This window comes from Chiloscyllium plagiosum, chromosome 35 (genome assembly GCF_004010195.1).
Source record: "Chiloscyllium plagiosum isolate BGI_BamShark_2017 chromosome 35, ASM401019v2, whole genome shotgun sequence".
Taxonomy (NCBI): Eukaryota; Metazoa; Chordata; class Chondrichthyes; order Orectolobiformes; family Hemiscylliidae; genus Chiloscyllium; species Chiloscyllium plagiosum.
The window spans coordinates 10,222,769-10,245,546 of NC_057744.1; the positions used below are offsets into that span (position 1 = coordinate 10,222,769).

General features: G+C 41.7%; 1 protein-coding gene across 2 annotated transcripts in view; it reads left to right on the plus strand.

The window, feature by feature from the left end:
- Nucleotides 1–22,778, plus strand: part of sik2a (salt-inducible kinase 2a) — a 147,206-nt gene that overhangs the window by 26,456 nt on the left and 97,972 nt on the right. For both annotated transcript variants that reach the window (XM_043676644.1, XM_043676645.1), the window contains exon 2: nt 12,620–12,736. In XM_043676644.1, coding sequence (XP_043532579.1) covers nt 12,620–12,736 — 117 coding nt within the window. The remainder of the gene's footprint in view (nt 1–12,619; nt 12,737–22,778) is intronic.

Here is a 22,778-nt window from a genome sequence, read left to right on the forward strand (position 1 = left end):
TCCAGGATATATGTAGATTCCCAGATAAAGCAGTTTTCAGACAAGTAACTTGTACTCTATTGAACATCACATATTGCCATATTGTTCAAGGTACTTCAAAAGGAATTTATTAGCAGTATAGTTATGTAGGCAATTCCTGGCAAATAACAAATCAGGTGACTGACCAATTATCTGTTTTAAACTGTGTTGTCCAGAAGAGGAAGATTTAATCTATACGCAAACAAAATTCTTGTTGTGTCTTGGGATCATCTTCCTATTCATTTCAAGCGCTGTGGATCTGAGTACCATGTAGACCAGATTTCCTTCCCTGAAGGATATTCTATGACCATTAAATTACTTTAATTCGAATCTCACCATCTAATGAGGTGAGAAATGAAACCATGTCTTGAGGGATTTACTGACACCACTACTACTACTACTGTCTCAGCACCTACCCTGTGAACCTCTCCATTATGTTTCTCTAAGATCCATTCAATTCTTTAAAACACCAATGAGCCTAAGTCCAGTCTGCTCAACATTTCCTCATAAGACAGCCCCTTCTTCCCAGGAATCAGCTTGGTGAACAGTCTGAGCTGCTAAGCATGGAGGCCAAAACTATAACCGATGCTGTGGGTGCAGTCTCACCAATATCCCATTGTAGGGCGATATCCTTACTTTTTATACTTAATCCTGCTTACAAAAATTATCACAGAATTGTGCTGGCAAACCAAATGCAGTTCCTCTGAATTTTGTTTTCTCCATCTCTGACTATCCCAGGATCCAATCGATCCACTAGTATCTGTACAGACAAAAGAAAATCTACCTGCTAGAGGCACCTCATCAGTTCTTCGAATAAAAATACTGTCTAATTCTTCCATCTCAGGGAGGGAGAAGTTTAATTCACATGAGGTCATAAGGCAGTGGAATCCAGTAACACACATGTGTTTTGAGACAAGAGTAAAGTAGATCATTTAAGAATAAATCTGATGAATACTTGTGCCCTTAGTTATATTTTTGTTGCTCGAGGGAAAAGTAGAGAAATGTGACTAAGAATATAGTGAAGGTGTAGCATTTGTTTATGATAACTTAGCAAGGGTCTAAATGGTCCTTTTTTTATTTTACTTTAATCATATGTATATGAAAATAGAAATGGAGCTATAGGACTGCTGAAGATTGCTCCATCATTTCAGGACAATTATGGCTAATCCTTTACCTTCAAATTTTAATTTGGAGCAACAAATATTTTCTTTTAGGTCATTTTTGAGGAGACTTAAAAATATGGTCTGTTCAGTTTTTTTTATTTCTGTACAATGTATGATTGTACATGCCAGCCTTCACCCCAACAGAAGGATTGTATCCATGATAAATCTGTCAGTTGGATAAAGGATAGTTCAGTAGTTCCTAGCCAAACAATTGGACTAGTGTAATTTAAAGATTTCCAACCTTTGACTCTTGAGTTTAAAGATTGCTAGCTCAAAATCTCTCCAAGGTGTACTAAAACCTCCAAGTGCTTTATATCTTGATAAATTAGCTTTTTTGTTACATGTACTCAAATGATAACAGCGAAAAGTTTGTTCCCTGGCCAATGTCTCTGTCTCAGCCTTGCTGCAGTGCTCCAGCGAAGCTCAGCGCACGTTTGAATAACAACACCTCACTTTTTTCACTTGGGAGCTGCAGAGCTTCCTGGACTCAATATCAAATTCAACAACTTTAGGGTTTGAGTTTCACCCATGTCCTTACCCCAATCTCCACACACCACGCCTTGTCACATATTTTGCAATTACACATATCCATTGTCAGCCAACTGTCCCCATTAAAAGCTATTCACTCTCTTAGCTTGATTGTTATCCACTCCTTAGTCTGACTGTTCTTCCCTGTCTTTTGGGCTCTATCCCCACCTATTGTTTACTCCTTATCCTCCCCTCCAATCCTGTCTCCTGCATAAACACCAACCTTTTCCTAGCTACCATCAGTTCTGTGGAAGGGTCACTGGACCTGAAACACTAACTCTGATTTCTGTCCACAGATACTGCCAGACCTGCTGAGCTTTCCCAGAAATCTGTTTTTGTCACCATGAAGAGTTTACATGGCTGAGAAGTGTGGAAAGTTAATTGGTGAGAGTGAATATTCTGTTTGTGCACAGTAGGAAAAACTACGTGACTGAAAGAATGAAGCCAAATTGATTTCCGAGGTATTGCAACAAAGCAGTTTAGGGAAGAAGAGAACGAAAGTGGTCCACGATAGATTGATCCTCTTCAGGAATAAAAGGAGCAGGAGGAGGCCTTTCAGCCAGTTGAGGCTGATCTATCATTTAATTGATTTATATCTTCATCGTTATTTTTTCTCTGACAAAACTCGATCAGGCTTTGAAAGCTTCAGATGTTCAAAATCTATAACTTTTATGGATGAGGGTGCCTAATTTCTACTACCTTTTGTGAGGATAAAGTGCTTTGTGAATTTTCCTTTTAGACTAGCTCTAATTTTAAGAAGTGATCTCCTCCTCCTCCTCCTCATTTTTTGATTTACTTGATATGAAGAGCAACTGGTTTCTCTGTAGCTACCTTGAAACATTTGAGAGTCTCTATTTAAACATGCCCATAATTGTCTATACTTAAGGGATCCTAAAGTCAGACCACTTTCCTGTTAAGTTTTAACTCCTACAAAAACAAAAATGCTATGAATGCTGGAAACATGAACGAAGAGCAAAGTGTGCTGGTAAATCTCGGTAGGTCAGGCAGCATCTGTGGGCAGGGAAGCAATGATTAATTTCAGCCCGATGACTTCATCAGATTACACTGTAAACTGCTTGTTGTGGTTCACTAATGTCTTCCTTTCCCTCATCCAAATGACAGGTCTGCCAGTTGGAAGCTTGACCTGTGCGCATTCAGTTTTTAATGTTTGGTCTCTCAGCTGAGACTTATCCTTTTTTCTTATCTATCCTCACCTCACCTGCAGAAATCACAGAGCAGGAACAGGAACCTGGTTAAGTTTATCTTCCTTTTAAATTCAGTTCCAGTTGAGCTTCCATTGGCATCCCTCCAACTAGTGGATGTTAACTAACTCCCTTCTGAAATTTCGGTTCTTAGCTAGCTGGGCAAATGCATGGAGACCTTGATAAGGTGCTCCTTCAGCTAGTCATTCTATCTGGCTAGTTGGAATTGGGTTGCAAAAATCTGCAACATCAAATATGCTGGCACACAGATTCATGCTCCTTCACCCAATGTCCACTTTTATTGGAATGTGATGAGATGCCAAGGTTTGAAATCTACAAGTGGCTGGCTTCAGAAGAGAATGAAGAACAGAACAAAGATTGAAAAGATAATTAGTGAAGAAAAAGTAATTAATTGCGGTCAAACGGGGAGGTTGAGTAACTATTATGTGCACCAGAACCTGGAAGCCTGTGGTTTCTTGGTTCTTGCCAAAGACGGTCTACATCCAGTTTGTCATTAGCTGCTTTGCCTGCATAAGCAGGAGTAGAGATCAGGTCATTCCATACAGAAAAGCTGTCTCTAGGCTGATCTTGTAATTGCCAAAGCACTTGGACTCTGCAAGAGACGTTTTGGGAACCATTCCTCTTTTTTTTTTCTCTCTCTATTACTTGACCTGTCGGGTAGTATAGTCTGTTTCAATGCTGTAAAAGTCTGTAAGGCATTCCCAAAATTAGAAGTGATCCAGATTTACACATCAAATAAGGAAAAGGTTTCTCCTTTCATTGCAGTTTGCCCCAGTGATTTCCCCCGCCTGAGTCTGAGAACTAATTACATGATCAGTTTTCAGAACAAGTCTGTTCCCCAAAGCTCTGATACAGCTGTTTTTTTTAGTATAAAAGAAAATAGTGCTGGAAACTGGATGGGATTGAGAGTCAAAACCTTGCATCTCCTTGCTTTTTCACGCAAAAAAATGAAACTAATCTGAGGAAAATAAACTGTCTTTATGAACCATCAAAGCTATTCTTTCTGTGTTACTTGAAGTCAGCCTGAGCACTTGAGTACAGTAATTGCTACTTCAAGCAGAGGAGCAGCCTGGTAATTCGATGTTTGCTTGTTTAAAGTGAAAAGGCAATTTGCATTTATATAGCACCTTTTTATGACCCCAGGCTACCCAAAGTACTTCTTAGCCAATGAAGTACTCCTGAAGTGTGTTTGCTATTGTACTGGCACGAACACAGCCACAAATCTATGCACAACAAGGTACATCAAACAGTAATAACAAGATAATTTGCTTTTAATGATGTTGACTGGGGGGAGTAAATATTAGCCAGGACTCTGAAGAATTGACCTTCCCTCCTCCGAAACAAGGCGATGGGTAGTTATCTCAATGCAGGAAGTGATGATTGGACCTCCATTTAACGCACCCTTTTGAAAGGCAGCATCTCTGATAGAGAACAGTATTCCCTCTGTACCTGGGCTGAGGGGCAATTTTGAGATGGGTGCTAAAGTTCCTGAAGTAGGATTAAATCCATGACCTTCTGACTCTGAGGGGAAAGTGTTAGTAACTTGTCCAAAGACCAATTCTCTCTTTTTTTTAATTCCCCCCCCCCCCCCCCCGCACTCCCGCCCCCACTACCACTGTACAGCAGTAATGCGCATTTTTGCTCCACAGCACTCAGGATGTGTGTGTGTGTACACAGTGGCTTAGTATTCAATATTTCCACCACTAAGAAAACACCCATGTGGCCAGGGATCCAGTAACAAGCAAAGCCCAATAATGACAATGCTTACATGGAGGGGAAAGAAATTTAAGGGGAAGGATAGGGATTAATCAAAATAGAGTGGGGGGGGGGGGGGGGTGTGTGTAATAAAGCCACTCCCCCACCGTGTCCACCTCTCCCTGAAGACATTGAGCGCATCGGTGGACACTGTGTGCTTCCTCTCCAGTGAGGCCCGGGCACGAGCATAGCTGCGGAAGAGGGGAAGATGGTGAGCATGGCCTGCTGCTTGGGCCTTTTTGTAGCCGGTTTGGCCAGGCCCACTAGGAGATCCCTGACCTGCTCCTTTCCCTCCTCACCCCTGGGTCCCTGAAGCATGGGCCTGTAAGTGCAGACAGGAACATAGCAAAAGGCTCTTTAGGTAACTAGAAGCACTCAACCAATGTACACGTGGTCGATGGATTCCACAAAACAAACAGTTGGGCTTGGAAGTCCGTGAGCCACCGCAATCTGTGGTTAGGGACACTATATATATTCCTCCCTCTTTTATGCACCACAATTTACTGTAAAAACCTTTCACAGAAGATTAGATTGCTGTTTAACTTCAGTTTGAACTTAATAAGTTCAGTTAAAAGCAGAGTTTTCTCCTTCTGGCTTTACACAGGGTTTTCAACTGAAACCTCATGATTTGACCAAGTGGTGACTCATGGTTCTTCCTCCTCTCTGATTAGTTCTCCCAGTTACTAGGGGTTGGATGACATTTGTAGGTCTGGCAGAGTTAATGTTTTCAGCTCTGATCTCCAGCATCTGCAGTCCTCACTTTCTCAGAGTTAATGTTGTGTCAAGGATGAATCATTCAACTGATTCACAGTGCACAAATTTTAGAGATACAGTAGCTGGACTCGGGCAGAAAAGTAAGAGTTTTATCCCCTCATTTCCAGGAAATCTTCATGCAGTATTCTCCGTACTGACCCATCAGTTACAGAACAAGTAGGTTGTGTTCTTTTCACACGTCATAGAATTATATAGACCGTTACACATAATGGAACTCAGACAGAAAGGGTCTTTCAATCAAGCAGGTCTTTGCCAGGTGCATATGCTTCATGTAAATCCCCCTCCCACTGCTTCTCTCTCACTTTCAGTTAAATCTGATTTTGTTTTCTCCTCTAGATTGCAATAACTCCCATACTTTGAAACCTCAAACATGAGACTAAACATTTTGTTGTCATGAATGAGTACAGCATTTTATTTTTTTCATAAAATCATAGAATCGTCCTACACAGCAGGAGGCCATTCAGCCCATTCCTTTTTCTTGAAGAGCAATGTTATTCATATTTTAATTTTTTTTTGTTGGATTTAACTGTCCACAAAGGTTTATGCGGCTTATTTCCTGCACTGCAGACGGCAATATCAACCCTTGAGACAGGCATGGCTGAATGGGATTGAAGTGGAGGATAGCTTTCCAATCTAAATCTCCCAGCTTTCATTTTGATCGACAGAATATTGCAGTCTGTGTATTAGCGATTTCCTGAGAGATTATTTTTTCCAGTGAGGCTCACTGCTGGGACTGTTACCACCCTAGAATTAAACCTTAAAAACAAAGAGCAGGTTCTGAGTGTTGAGTAAGTTTTTTTTTTAATTGAACAGTGAACAACACATACCTTTTATGTAGTAAAATGTCACAAGGTGTATTGCAAGCAAAATTTAACAAATGGCTCATTGGTCTAGGGGTGTGATTCTCGCTTTGGGTCTTCTACTGCGCAGATGTGCAAGAGATCCCGGGTTCAAATCGCAGACGAGCCCACATTTCTTAAGGGGTGACACGGTGGCTCAGTGGTTAGCACTGCTGCCTCACAGCACCAGGGTCCCAGATTCAATTCCAGCCGTGGGCAACTGTCTGTGTGGAGTTTGCACATTGTCTCTGTGTCTGCGTGGGTATCCTCCGGGTGCTCCAGTTTCCTCCCACAGTCCAAAGATGTGCAGGTCAGATGAATGGGCCATGTTAAATTGTTAGCTGCATTAGTCAGAGGGAAATGGGTCTGGGTGGGTTACTCTTCGGAGGGTTGGTGTGGACTTGTTGGGCCGAAGGGCCTGTTTCCACACTGTGGGGAATCTAATTTAATCTGAAGTTTTGGACAATGAGGTAGTGTTGTTAGAAGCATCTTCTGTGAAGAGGTAGAGAAGTTTGTCCATCTTTAAGGTTGTAGTGGCTGAAGGCATTATCACTAATACTTCCCAGTATCTTGGGCAAAATTTCAACCATCCAGCCAAAGACACAACTACTTAATTCGACCCCTGACCGTTTGTAGCAACGTTGAGGATAACTGGCATCTTTGCCGATATAACAAATAGAGCTGTACCTGGGATTGTCGGAACAGGAGTTGACCACCTGAGTCTAGTTCAATGCTTTTTATTTTTAAACTGTAGCTGATCTATATCTTACTAAACCTCATTTATCCACTGTCACAATTTACTGGGAAAACTGCGTCAATAACCGGTTTCCTCCGGGTGCTCCGGTTTCCTCCCACAGTCCAAAGATGTGCAGGTCAGGTGAATTGGCCATGCTAAATTGCCTGTAGTGTTAGGTAAAAAGGGGTACATGTAGGGGTATGGGTGGGTTGCGCTTCGGCGGGTCGGTGTGGACTTGTTGGGCTGAAGGGCCTGTTTCCACACTAAGTAATCTAATCTAATCTAATCTAATCTAATAACCATGGCGAAAGTGAGGACAGGAGATCAGAGTCAAGATTAGAGTGGTGCTGGAAAATCGCAGCAGGTCAGGCATCATCCAAGGAGCAGGAAAATCGACATTTCAGGCAAAAGCCCTTCAGGAATGATTCATGAAGAGCTTTTGCCCGAAAAGTCGATTTTTCCTGCTCATCGGATGTTGCCTGACCTGTGCTTTTCCAGCACCAATCTAATCTTGACGCCAATAACCATGCCCCATTGTTCCACAAACTGTCCTAAAATAAAAAGAATCCCAATCAGACTCTCAAGATCTGATTGGGGTAGCACAGTGGCTCATTGGTTAGAACTGCTGCCTGACAATGCCCAGGGACCCAGGTTCAAATCCAGCCTCTGTGCAAACTCCACACAGTCCCCATTCTCCCCATGACTGCATGGGTTTCCGATGGGTGCTCCAGTTTCTGCCCACAGTCCAGGGATGTCGGTTATCTTCTGAAATGCAGGTTTACAGGGAAAAGGTAGTGGGGTGCGTACAGGTGGGACGCTTTTCAGAGGGCTGGTGTGAACTCAGTGGGCCGAATGGCCTGCTGTCACACTGTAGGGCTTCTGTGAAGATTATCCATTTGCCTGAATGAACCAGTTAAAAGCAAAAGTAGTTAACACCGTTATGACCCATTTGGGAATGTTTGCTGATATTTGAGCCCATCACAATGGATACAGATTTGATCAAATTACTCGAGTCACAATTTTTCTATCTGATGAGCTCCAGGTTAATGGAGAACAGTTGACCACGTTTCTTTACTTAAAAACATACTTAATATGACAAATAAATCTGTTTTAACAAACAAAATATCAAATATCAACCTGTAATTCTAATCATTCTTAAACCCCTATATGCACATGCAGACAGGTATAGACAAACAATAAAACATATGGAGTGGGTGGAAAGGAAACTTTTCGGGGAACACTCACAAGGCAGCAGTCTACATGATTCATTCAGATATTCTTTCACTTCATGCAAATCCTTCTGATCACCAATCATCTTTTTTAAGTTTTAAAATTTTTTTTACTGCAAAGACAGGAAGGTCGACACACTAATTAGGCCAGCACAACATCGAGGGCTGAAGGGCCTGTACAGCGCAGTGCAGGCCCTCTGTTATATGTACTAATTGTTCAGTCTCTGCTGATTACAGGCAGCAACCTTTAGGCAAGTGAGAAGAGCCAACTATTTTCCAATTCTGTGTTAATTTTTTTTCGAAGAGATGAAGATACTGCCTATTAGAATTTGGAGGCTTTCTACCACTGTACTGTTCAAAGACAGGCTGCCCACCCACCTGGGAGCCTATCAGAGTTGTCATCAGGCTGATGACTCCTGACCCATATAATTGGTCCTGATTTGATTCTTCCAATCGAGAGCCTGTCCCTGGGCTGTTACCCTGAGCACATGTCTCTGGTGCCAATGTGTTCAGCAATCTTCCTCCTCCTATACACATGTGCACACATCTTGCCTGAAGCACCAGTCTCATACAACTCACAAAGAGTACCAGTGCCCTGTTTTAAAACTACAATGTCACCTTGCAGTTTCCTTGGTTTGATGCAGTTTCACTGCCATTTTTGTCTACAATCCAAAATTAAGAAACCAAAAGGTATGGTCTTTCTAACACCCAGGTTTTGTCATAACAAAAAAAAAACTTCCTTTTATTATAATGCACTTTGTAATAGATGTTTGAGAAAAGGAGGATTTTTGAATTTATTGCTCTGGAGGAGGAGAGAGAGAAAGAAATATCCTCCAATTCGGTCTCGCTGTCTCTGCTGCCCTTGCACTCTGAGCTGCAATTTGTTGCTCAGCACAGCCAATCCGAGGGCTGTTGTCAGGCAAAAGTTCCTTCACTCTCCCGCTCGCTGCCACTCCAGCTCAAAGCATCTCCCCAAAAATGCGATATTGTTTTGCATAGCTAAAAATGTGCAGCAGCTGCTTTTTCCAAATTGCAAGACTCTCCTGGTATTTCAGTTATGCAGTCGTCCAATTCCCATTCAGTTAATAGCACTCATACCCCATAACCTGGAGAGTTAGCTACACAAAAGTCTACCCATCTTTAACTTTGAAATTTTTGCCTGGGGACCCCTCCCCTACCTTCCAAATGTTTGGGAGTAGTTTGGAGGCAATGACCTACCTTATCGGATTCTCCTCGTTCTTGGCCCTTCACTCATCTCTGGACCCATTTGGATAATGAGGACACCTACATCAGACTCCTTTAACTTCGCCTTCAACACCATAATTCCAACCAAACTCACCTTCAGACTCTCAGATCTAGGATTCTGCTCCTCCCTCTGCAACTGGATCCTCAACTTCCTGACTGGCAGACTGCACTCAGTAAGGATAGGTGACAGCACCTCTGCAATAATTCTCAACACCGATTCACGGTAAGGCTGAGCATACTCAGCCCCTTACTTTACTCCTTACACGCTCACAGCTGTGTGGCTGAATTCAGCTCTAACTCCATTTGCAAATTTGCTAATGACATTACTAGAGTGTCAGATCTCAAACAACGATGAGACAGTACAGGGAGGGATAGACAGACAGCTTAGTGGCCACAGTGTAAAGACAACAATCTCTCCCTCAATGTCACCAAAATGAAAGAGCTGTCCATTGACGTCAGGAAGCGGAGTGGAGGGTACACCCCTGTCTGTATCAATGGTGCTGAGCTGGAGGTGGTCGAGGGCTTAAAGTTCCTAGGAGTAAATATCACAAACAATTTGTCCTGGTCCATCCATGTTGATGCTACAGTCAAGAAAGCACACCAATAACTCTCTCTATTTCCTCAGAAAGTTAAGGGAGTTCAGCATGTCTACAATAACTCCTACCAATTTTTATAAAAGTCCCATAGAAAGCATTCTATCCGTATGCAACGCAGCTTGGTTTGGCAACTGCTTTGCCCAAGATTGCAGGAAATTTAGAGTTGAGTGCAACCCAGTCCATCACTCAAACCAGCCTTCCACCCATTGACTCCATCTATGCTTCCCGCTGCCTTTGGAAAGCAGCCAACATAATCAAAGACCCCTTCCACCGCGGGTATACTCTCTATGACCCTCTTCTATCGGGCAGAAGATAAAGTCTGAAAACCTGTGCCAACAGATGTAAGAGCAGCTTCCATGCTGTTACCAGACTGATGAGCAAACCTTTCAAACATTAAAGTTGATCTTTCTCTGTAGCTATGACACTATATTCTGCATTCTGTTCTATGATGTACTTAAGGTATTGTTTGGCTGGGTAGCACGCAAAACAATACTTTCACTGTATCTCACTACATCTGATTATAAATCAAATCAAAATGCTGGCCATTCTGTTTAGTGTCTAAGATAAACGCAACTCAGTTGACTTTTCTCTTTTTAATGAGTGGAGTGTGTAGGGTAGCCTGTTTAACCCTGCTCCAAATGATTTCCAGGGCTGTCGATGTGATGACTGAATACTTGAAACTGGAGATGTGAGCTTTCCCCTGAGTTGATCCCTGTGCTGGATATTCACAAATCCCTTTTTCCACACAAATGTATTTATCTTGTGTAGTAGCTATTCTTTATTTGCTCCATAGGACACAGGAAAGTTCCAGGTGCAGCCAGTGTGGGATTATGTGCTAGATTCCGTGGTTGTAACATGTAGTCACCATCACTAACACAGATCCTCAACAACCTTCACCGTTCTCAAAGAGGAGTCAATATTGACCGCCTAATCTGTGTCAAAATAAGGGGAAAGATTTTAAAGAAAGCTTTCAATTACTGAAACTTACTGGCTCAGTAGGTCATACGGGTGTCTCTAAGTGAGAAGATAGTGGCTTCAAGCACCCCCCTCCCCCAAATCTGTAAACGAGCATAAGCGTGGAGGTGTCATGCTATTAGGGATTTTTTTTTTAAGTGACACACTAAACCAGTGGCTTACCTGCTTTAACAAGGTGTACCCCCATTACTTCATGAATATGAACCGATGGAAACTGAGGAGGAAAATGGACCTCCAATCATGATATATAACAGAGCTCAGATTCAAAACATTTGAATTCTTGTTTCCATTGTGGTCTGACTGTGTAGTCCAAGAGATGAGCTTTATCATTGTCGCTGGCCTTAATGCCTTTATGGCCTTGCTAGTGAATGATTAATTGGTTCAGTGCTCACACCATTTTGGGTTGTTTTCAGATTTATTGTTTTTTTTTTTAATCAATCGGTTTCTGCATGTTCTAGCACTTTTGTGGTAGATGAGATTTGAACCTTTAGTCCCAGTGTTCAGGACGCCACTAGCAAGGCACCTTGCATTGCGTAATTGATGTGAATGTCTTGTGGAAGCCCTCCACCAAATTCTGGGCAACAAATTGTAGCTGTGAATAATTAATTAAACTTGCCTTTCACCAAGTAGGCAACTTAGAGTAAATAGCCTTTAGTCATTCTCTTCTGTTCTGCTTTAGTCCTAGCAAATGATCTGCATGCTGATAGGGAAGGTAAATTATTGAAAATTGAGCTGGGATTGATTCGGACCCTGGTGTTGTTAGTTAACTGGTGCCAGAGGGTCACCTAGCACCGTATCAGAGAGCACACTCCATCACTTCCAGTTTCCACACCTGGCTTGCATAAAGCATTTCAGTTCAATTAATCTTGTTCATGTTGTAAATTGTAAGTAAATGGCACAGTTAAGAGAACAAATGAACTTGAAAGAAATGTTCCCTTTTTAAGTAACAAAAGAAAGGAGCTTGCAAATACTGGAAAACTCATTTAAAAATGGAAAATGATAGGGAATGCTTGAGGGAAATGACATCTGGAAGGGAGAGAGAATGTTAATAAAGTGGGGACCCAAAAGGGGTCACGAGCTGAAATCTTGTCATTGCAAGCCATAAGGCAGCACTCCCTGCTGCGGATCCAACCACACTGCCCCCTCCCCCTGCCCCAACACCCTACCCCACCTCCACTGACCAGGTTTGTGTGATTTTTGTTTTGGCCTCTGGGTTTATGGTAGGAGACAGTTTGTTTTCAGGATGCACAAGCTTAGGGTTTGAATTCTGATGAGAAAAGTAACAACAACAAAAGCAAGCCTTACCTGACTCCAGTCAAATTTCTCCTGTTTCCAACCTTTTCTGACTTTTTTTCATTTAATGCAGACTTATAGTACAGTTCTGTGAATGTGCTGTGCAATTTTTGTCAAAATTTTAATGTTCAAAATTTATATTTGTGGAAGGGTGAAAGAGACATTGACATTTTTGAGAACCTAAGACAGCAGTAGCTCAGAATAATTGGGACTGACTTAGTTTCTCTTTCAATTGGCGGCCACAGGTTGCAATAAAAATCATTGACAAGTCTCAACTGGATGCTGTGAACTTGGAGAAGATCTACAGAGAAGTGCAGATCATGAAGCTTCTGGATCACCCACACATCATCAAACTCTATCAGGTACAGCACATCTAAATGTATCATTCCAATGCTATTGGCATGGTCACCTCCTCCTTCTGGTAGAAATTTCTATCGACAGAGAAATTTGTTCCACACTCCCCTGAAACCTTTTAGCAAAGATGATAGCAGTTGATGATTGGAATTCCAACCAGTTAGACTTGTGCAAAATTGTTTCCAACCTGTTTGCTGTATCTGGTATATTTTATTACCTTCTCAAACAACATATGAACAGGACTATTTAGCCCCTGTTTTGTCATTCACTCAGATTACAGCTTTTCTGTGTTTTCTGAATTCCATCTGCTGATTTTTTTTTTTCCCCCTTAAACTTTAAAAACCTATTAATTGATGTCTAAGTTTTCAATTGGCATCGTCCCTCTACAATTTTATTTTGGAGGTGAGAGTCCAATCAGTTAATTATCCTCCTCTTCCCCTTTCCCACCCTGGTATCATTCTTGCAAGTTTGGACAGTGCACCACCCAATCTCATGCCACTTGAAGGTCAGGTATATACTTCCAGCTGTGCAGTTCCCAGGTCAGGGACATTGTACTGTAAGTGGGCTGTGATCAGAGCAGTCAATAGGAGAGCTTATGGAGTTCAATGACTGGGAAATTGTTCACTTTGCAAGAGCATAATTCAATTCAGAAAATGTTCTGTTATTTGAAAAGGATCTGATGTTATATTCCTATCTAGACTGGCATAGATTTGGAGTAAACCGCTGGCTATACATTTATTTTAGATTAGATTACTTACAGTGTGGAAACAGGCCCTTCGGCCCAACAAGTCCACACTGCCCTGCCGAAGCGCAGTCCACCCATACACCTACACTTACTCCTTACCTAACACTACGGGCAATTTAGCATGGCCAATTCACCTAACCTGCACATCTTTGGACTGTGGGAGGAAACCGGAGCACCCTGAGGAAACCCACGCAGACACTGGGAGAACGTGCAAACTCCACACAGTCAGTCACCTGAGGCGGGAATTGAACCCGGGTCTCTGGCGCTGTGAGGCAGCAGTGCTAACCACTGCTACCGTGCCGCCCACAGCACTATATACAGTATAGGTCTCATTTGGGTTTTTTTGCTACTATTTACCCATACATATTTTGTAAAATTAGATATCTCCCGAGGTGATTTACTGGCAAAGTGAGGACTTAAGCAGGAAGTGCGAAGGAGGAATTTTGAGGAAGGTGACTGAAAGTGTGCCCTAAAAAGTTAAGAATAGGTCACAGTATTTAAAATGAGTTTGAAAATAAGATTGATTATGTCAATTGCAATCACCTGCAAAGCTTGCAATAGTTGTGTGTCTACTGAAGCTGATGGGATACAAGAAAGACTGAAGCTTAAACTAATTCTAATTGCTGATTTATAGTTCATAGTTTGTCCATCCAAATTCAAAGTGACCAAACTTTGGAATGTTTCTATTGGAAAGAGACCATTTGACCTGTATCAGATCTATTGAAAGAGCTGTCTAATGAGTTTCACTCTTTCCTCATCCCTGCGTATTTGTACTTTTCATGTTCATCAAATTCCCATTTTCAAGTTGTTATTATTAAATCTGCCATCCTTTCAGACAATACATTGCAGATCCTGAAAACTCATGTTGAAAACAGTCTCTCCTCTGGCTCATTTGCTAATAATTTTTAAAATGGTACCCTCTTATTGTCCCAGCTGTTTTTCTAGTGGGAACTAATTTTCCTTTTTGTCTATCAAAATCTCATTTAGTTGTGAAAGCTGCAGCTAAATCTCCCCGATAGCTTGTTTGCACTAAGGAGAACAATTCTAGCTTCTCCACGTGAACGGAAATCATTCATCTCTGGCATCACTTCAGTAAGTTTTCTGTTCCGTCTCCCGAGGTCATGACATCCTTTCCAAAATGAGGTGACCAGAATTGGACACAATGCGCCAGCTGAGGCCGAAACAGTGATTTATAATGGGATATAATAACTCCATTGTTTCGTCTCCTGTCTAATTTTCCTGTTTCATGACCAGTCTATTCAATGTGTATGCAATTGGTAAGATTGTGAAAAGGTACCTCTTTTTTTTTTGTCTGGGGCATGGTGTTGCTGTTAGCAACAGTTCTATTTTCCATATAAATTGCATTATGTAATTATTCCATCTGTCGATTATTAATTTGCAGAGATGAATATATCACCTTAAATGGATATTGTCCTTTTTTAAGATTGTCTCAGTCTTTTTAGAATAGAGCCAAGTATGCAATGCTTACAGACATGAATACCTACAACTCATCTAATTTGGAATAATATGTTAATTTAATATTAACATATCATATGTCTTGCATACAGAATACTTCCTTTTACATTTGCCTTTGGAACCAAACAGATTTTTGGGGCTTTTTTCAATTGACTGATGAAACTTTAGAGGCCATCTAATAACACTATGAATCCAAGAATGCAGATAAATTTTGGAACCAAACCCAGAAGAGTCTCCCACCAATTGTCTTTCTTTGTTGTGTCAACATCTCTCAAATGTCCACCACAACCACCTACCTTTTGAGTAATGCCAAGACGCATTCATGAAGAACATGTCCCATGAACCATCATTGAGGGCCTTTGGAGTCATTTTGAAGTCTGTTCAGGAAACAGAATATAAATTGTGGGGTCATAAGAGATGAAGACACTTCTGTTTAAAAATCAGGCATAAACTTGTCGGTACAATAACTGAAAAAAAAAAAGAACTTTTGAGTATGGGATTGAAGCTTCTACATTTCTATTGCAAATTAATTCAACAATCTCTGCCTGGTAGTCTCGACGTACACTCAATCATTTGGCGTTACCAATATCGTCCTATCTGAATGATGTGCATTTTATTCACACAGATTTATACCAGGTTGAAAGAGTATGTAGTAGGAGATGAACCAGACATTTATTGGGCTCAGTTTGACTTTTCACAAGCTTTAGTTTTCAGTCTATACTATTAATGTTTTGGTTTGTGCTGATCTTGTCTAGGATTTTTTTTGGCAGACAGTTTGTTCTGATTTACCACACATCCATTTCAATTACATTTCCTCTAGCGGTAAAGTGCCAACTGATAAAGTAAGAATTTATCGAAGCACATAACCTTAAATACCTAATCTTTCAGTCATGTCTCAACCCAGTTACTGAAGAAAATCGTCTGGCTCCTATAATCAAGTTATTAAGTGTGGTGCTTCTTAATACTTTGTTTGTCATTCCAGTAGTTCTTTCTTTTTTCTTTTATGTGGATTCCCAATTACTGGGAAGCTTGACTAGACTGTCTGACATTACTTTGTCATGGCAGGTTTGATGCAACGAGGAAATATGCAGTAAATGACAAGTGCCATAAAACTTGATGCATTAGTCACATTCTCTGCCATAGATTATTTATAGGGCTTTGGATAAATTGTTGAGTTTTTTTGTTGTCTTGTACAAAGGCTCATTGTGAGAGTGTTGTTGTGAGTGATGATGGCAACCTTCCCTGAGCCTGATTTTAGTTTGCTGAGGGGATTGGACAGCTGCAGATGTTGCAAATGAACTGCTTCCCAATTACAATGGTGACAGATTGCTATGAACTTGGAAGGTCAACCCCTACCAGCTTGCAACCAACAAGCCACGATCACCGTGTGAGGATGGGAAATTGGTTAGCTCCCATACTTAATCGGCGGCTGGTACAAGTGAGAGGATTCAAGACTGGTGGCAAGCAGGAGCTGGAATTGGGCTGGAGTCCTCTTGTGCAGTCAGTAGTTGCACTCTGATTCCTCCTGACTCCACAAAGATGGAAAAGCAAAAGTATCGGCTGCTTCTGCATCCAACTTCATAGTCAGCAGTTCTTGAAACAGCATATTTCTTTTTGAAAAGAAAAGCTGCTTCTTGCTAGGGATCTGAGGCCTGCCAACCTTCTAGAATTGCCCTGGAACCTCCATGACATGACTGAGAACAATCAGGAGCAGAAAAAAGCAAGTTTTTGATTTTGGAAAATTTAAAGGAATTGGGAAGAAAGGTTGACTGGCAGTCTCATGTCGTCTGATTAGATAACAGAGCCGTTTTCCAACTGGTGAGGAAGGAGATTGCGCAATGAGGCTGAGCAGGCTACCAGTGGAAGGCGTGTGGAATTGGGGCACTTCAAGGCTCATCCACAGAGTTGAAGACCTTACAGAAGCATCAGAGTGCCTGCTTTAAACCTCACATGTAGGGGGAGATCTTCAAGCAGCCAGTGAACACCAACTTTACATGCCTTTTTCATTTCGCCACGTTTTTTTTTTTCTGTCTGCCTACCCATCTTCAGGCATTTGAGTTCATGAAAGTCCACTCCTCAGGGTTGCATCAGATGCTCCCAGAACAGTTATGGTGTAGATAAGAGATTATATTATTTTAAAAATGTAAATGGCCCTACAGATCGGTGTGATATTGAGGCCCCACAATCCACTGTACTCCATTGATATTTCTCACAGTGAGCACACACTTCAGAGAAAAGAAAAGCCTCTTTAACATCCACCCCTGTAAAGATGATCTTTCTCTTCATTCCCTTGTGGCCAAAGACTTCCACAGCAATTTATAGATTTGCTTAATAGAGAGAGAGTGCTGAGACTTGCAATCTTCAGGGAAAATCCAGTTGACAAGGAAAGACTGCTTTGGAAAGAAGAGAAAACAGATTGGAAACAGGAACAGAGTGAATAAGAGAGCAACTCCATTGAAGTGAGAGACAGCCAATGCTGCAATGTTCATCTCCAAGTATGTCACCATGTAAAAATGGCAAATTTGCATGCAATTATTTCCATCTGTGTCTGGTTTAATGGGTCATATTTGAGCCACTTGCTGCTATGCAGTGCAACAGGGTTAAATTAAAACATAATTTTGAGGCTTTACTTGTAGCAACAGGTTTTTGGATCAAAGGAAGCTGAGAAACCCAGCTGGGAACTCCTGGAATGTCTGTTTCACTTCACTCCCCGTTTGGTGGGAATCTCTGGCTGGTGCCCTTATATGAAGCCAATTAATTAGTCAGTGCCTGCATGTGATGGGGTTGGGGCTGCCTTTCCAAACCCAATAGAGACCAGATCTTGACTTTGTCCAGCGTAGGTACGAAAGTTTGATTCCCACCTCTTTGGGAGCCACAGGTAGCCTGGATTATTACCCACTGATTTTAGATTAGATTAGATTACTTAATGTGGAAACAGGCCCTTCGGCCCAACAAGTCCACACCGACCCTCCGAAGAGCAACCCATCCAGACCCATTCATTTATTCCTTCATCTAACACTATGGGCAATTTAGCATGGCTGAAACCGGAGCACCCGGAGGAAACCCACGCTGACACTGGGAGAATGTGCAAACTCCACACAGAGAGTTGCCTGAGGCAGGAATTGGACCCAGGTCTCTGATGCTGTGAGGCAGCATGCTTGCCACCGTGCTGCCAATTCTGGTCCTTTTCTCTTTGTTGTGCTTCTTACTTATTCCCTTTAGCAAATGCTGAGGTCACCTGGATGTTCACTATGGTCTGAACACAGAGATGCGCGGAATAAATCTCTCTCCTTCCTTCACTCATCCTCAGTCCAAGGTGACATAAAAGAGACTGTCCGTTTGGTCCCTGTGACCTTATCTTGGAGCTGCTTCACGTTGCCTTTCTGCATCTGGAATGTGGACAAATATTTAGAGGTAACATTTCAGATATATACAATAGCAAGAAAAGCTTTTTACTTGATGCCTGTCTGACGGTCTTAGAGTCTCTGTATCCCTCCCTGTCCAGGAAGGAAGGAGAGGAAATGTGAACCCTCTGGTCACTCTGCCAGCTGTGGGTCACCACGCGGTAGTTGATTTGCAATCCCTCACCTTCGTCACCTAAATCACTTTGGGAAAGTAGAAGATCTTTAACAAGGCTGGTAACAAACCTCGCAAAGCCTTACGAATGCTTTCTCCACCCTACACTTCAAATATAGGACTCAAACTGTCAACACTTTCTCTGTTTCTCTCTCTCTCCCCCAAAAAAAAAGTGCCAGACCTGCTAAGTGTCTCCAGTACCAATTTCCCACTACCAATTGCTGGCCAGTGCCAACCAGCTGGATAGGATCATATGGATGTACATGTGGGACTAACATGAAACAATTGTCACCCAGCTGGTTTTGCAGTGCAGCCATCTCTGCTAGGTCCCTGTTGTGTCTAATGAATATCAGAAATCCAGCATCTCACGGGCTTGAAGGGAGGTGAACAGAGATGATTAGATTAGATTCCTTACAGTGTGGAAGCAGGCCCTTCGGCCCAACCAGTCCACACTGACCCTCTGGAGAGTAACCCACCCAGACCCTCTGACTAATGCACCTAACACTATAGGCAATTTAACATGGCCAATTCACCTGACCTGCACATCTTTGGACTGTGGGAGGGAACCAGAGCAAACCCACGCAGACACAGAGAATATGCAATCTTCACACAGATGTCCAGGGCTGGAATCGAACCTACGACCCTAGTGCTGAGGCAGCAGTGCTATCCACTGAGCCACCAGATGGCTGGAGGAGAAACTGTGATTTGAATAATGTGACACATCCAGGCAGAACAAACTGATGTTGGTACAACTTTTGATTTCCAGCAAACGTAATGAGTACAAATTTTGTGTTGTTTATTGTCTTTGTCTAATGACTGGTGCTGACTCCGCAACCCTGAAAGGGGGAGTGAAGTACTGGTTTCTGAAGGTTTAGTCTAAAATGTACTAGACTTGTTAGCAAAATTGAAGCCTTAAGGATTAAAGTGGAGTGGTAGTGTGATTGAGAAATTTGGTAAAAGATGGAAAGCAGGGATCAGTGGTGAATACTCCCTTCTTAAATGGAAGGGAAGTATATGGTGGTGGTCTCCAGCAATCAGTTTTAGGGCCACTGCATTTTTGATATTTATTAATAGCATAAACGTGCGTGTAGTTTGCAGTTAACACAAAACTTGTGGAAAAACAGGATGAATGATAGAAGATAGACCAGTGAAATGGGCATAGTAGTATAGTGATAATAGGGAAGGCAAATGGAAGATTGGCCTTTATTTCACAAGGAATGGAATATAAACCCTCGGAAGGTTTTTCTGAAATTATACACGGCACCAGTCAGACCATAGCTGAAGTACTGTGTACAGATTTGGGCCTCCTATCTAAGGAAACATTATACTGACTGGCATTGGAGACAGTCTTACACCAGATAGAGGTTCTGTTGCGAGGAGAGGTTGAGTAGGTTGGGCCTGTACTCATTGGAGTTTAGAAGACTAAGAGGCAACCGTACTGAAACATAAGATTTTTAGGAGACTTGACAGGATGCATGCAGAAAGGTTCTTTCCCTTTGACTCAGAGCCAGCGACCAGAGGGCATAATCTCCGAGTAAGTGGTCATGCCCTTAAGGCACAGATGAGGTAAATTTCTTCTGCAGGTAGTGAATCTATGGAGTTCCTTAATGCTGTTGAGGCTGGTCATTAAGTATATTAAAGGCTGAGAGAGATTTTTAATCAGTAAAAGAATTATGGTTTCCAAGGTAAAAGCAAGAAAGTGGAGTTGAAAAAGATCCGGTCTCATTGACTGGTGAAGCAGACCTTGTGGACTGAATGGTCTATTTCTGTTCCTACATTCCGTGATCTTTTAGGGAATTCTTTAGAGAAAACTGCTTCAGCATCTGCTGAACTGTCATAAATAATTCTCAGCATCAAACTTTGGGAACATGTCAAGATCTTGGAAAGGATGTAGAGGAGATTTATCGACATGGTACCAGAGATGAAGGATGCAAATTTCTGTTTCTGCGCAGAATTCTGCTCTTTTATGAGCAGGGAACTTTTACATGCAGATTTAACAGATGCTCAATTATGATGGGGTCTGATCAAATAAAGAAAAGAAATTGGAGGGTCAGCAACAAAAGGGCACTGTTTATTAAGATAATTGGCAAAAGAGCCAGAGCGAATTGGAAGAATGTCTCTGTCTCTGTCTGACAGCAAGTTGTTGCCATCTGGAATACACTGCCTATACATGTGGTGGATGCAAATACATTTAGTGCCTTTCTGACGGGAATTGAAGACTGGTAGACAATGGTAAAATAAAATTGCTCTCCTCTGAGAAAAAGCAAGTAAGTGGGACTGATTGTGTCACTGTTTCAAAGAGTTGGCACAGACTGTGGGCTGAATGGCCTCCTATGCAATAGCATCCTGTGATGAGAGTTTGTATAGCTAGCAGTGTGATACTGTTTTGAATCATGCTGTTTGTCAGAGATGGTACCATCTAGCTCTTCCAATTGCCCAGCTGTTATAGTCATGAATGATCATTTCCCCCCCTCCTACATTATAGCTATTATTTAGTGTACAACAAAGACTTGACTCTGTGCCAAAATCTTATACACTTTGTGGATTTTTTAATGACTCGATTTAGTTATTTGCAAGGTGGTTTGACAGCAGAATGACATGGCCTTGTAGTGAAGTAGCAGCAGCCTGTTATACGCTGCGCCAGTTCTTTTCCATTCACTTGGAAAATAATGCCAAGATTTTCAATTTCAAACAAAGTAGAAGGATGCGTGAGAGTCCAAGATGAGTGTCCAAACTCTTTCTGAAGAACTTAAGTAGAAAGAACGCTGGGTGTGATGAAAAATTGGCATCAGATTAGCTATTGCTGTAGATGAGTTCTGTTCCCTTCACCACCTCTTATGACAATGGATGTTTCCTGGGGGTTTGGGGAACTGTCCTGGGGAAAGGCTGCTTTCTTAGTAGTGTTGAGAGGTGAAGTTAATGAATCCATTTTTCTTTCCTCCCACTTGCTCTTGTCCTCGTCCATCTGAGACTGAGAAGGTGGAGCATCTGCACACCAGCCTCTGGACTGTGAAGACTGATAATCACCTACTCTTTCTGAGTTCCTTTCCTTTCCTTCATCTGAATCTTACCTCAAGATAGCAACAGTTTTTCTGAGATTTACACCTTGCTCCACCCTCCTCCTCAACACCCACAAACACAGACCAAACACACACACGTCACAAACAAAACATGCACAGAGTTGCAGACTATAGTTGGATGTGTACCTTTTCATTTTTGCCACATGAATCTGGCCCATCATTTGGAGTGCTGTCATCCAGCCGTCTGAGCATGGATAGTGATGGTTGGATGGCCATTAAGAATCAGCCAGAGTCAAGATGCCTGCCTCAATATTTTAAACAAAGCTGAGCATTTAACTGATAGTCATTGTCTGCATTCTTCATGGGAGGATAAGCAGGCAGCTCCTCTTACAAGTCAATGTCCGCCTGCTGACCAATCAGGTTTCCTCTCATGCAGTCTTAATGTTGGTTTTCCCCCTAAATTGGTATTCTTGTGAATTGCCCTGATGAGTACAAGATAAAAAAGATTCAAGAAACTGTTTCGAGTTCTATAACTCTGACTAAAATGTCTCTTTTCAGCAATGCTCGAGTTATATATTACCAGATGATTATCTGTAAGACCCTTCTTCCCAGTATATTTATGGCTAATAAGTAAAATTACTTGAAGAAAATTATTTTTTTACAAGTAAACTACCCTGTGCTTTTTCCTGGCTTTCACACAGTAACATCCTGACAATTAATTTTTAATTTCTGCATGCTCCAAGTCTGTGTTAGAAGTCGACAGTTCCTATGCAATGGTCAGATATGATCAGGTTTATAATATTCAGATAGATGTGTGAAGCCCCTGACTTTGTGCAGCAACATTGTGCGCTAAAGCTGTGTGGAATGTGTGAAACTGTGGATCTGTGTCTACAATGGACCAAAGCTGCTTTTCCCTACTTCAAGAAACCTGCATGCATTTATATTTGGTCAGAAGTCACATTACATCAGGTTATAGTCCAATACAGAGGAGGGGAACCTTTTCATGTTGGAAGGCCGCATTATGTTAGTTGTAATCTAATAAGGCCGCATCCAAGAAACATCAATTATATATTCTTCAAAATTTTGTAAAAATCTAACTACTATGTACTAACTAACTTAACTTTAGAATTAATTTTTTTTTTAACTAACCTTTTAATGACTTTGTTGTGACTGCTTTTTGTAGGAATCATGAGCATAGCAGGTGTCGAAATAGCCCTTATGACTTACCAATTT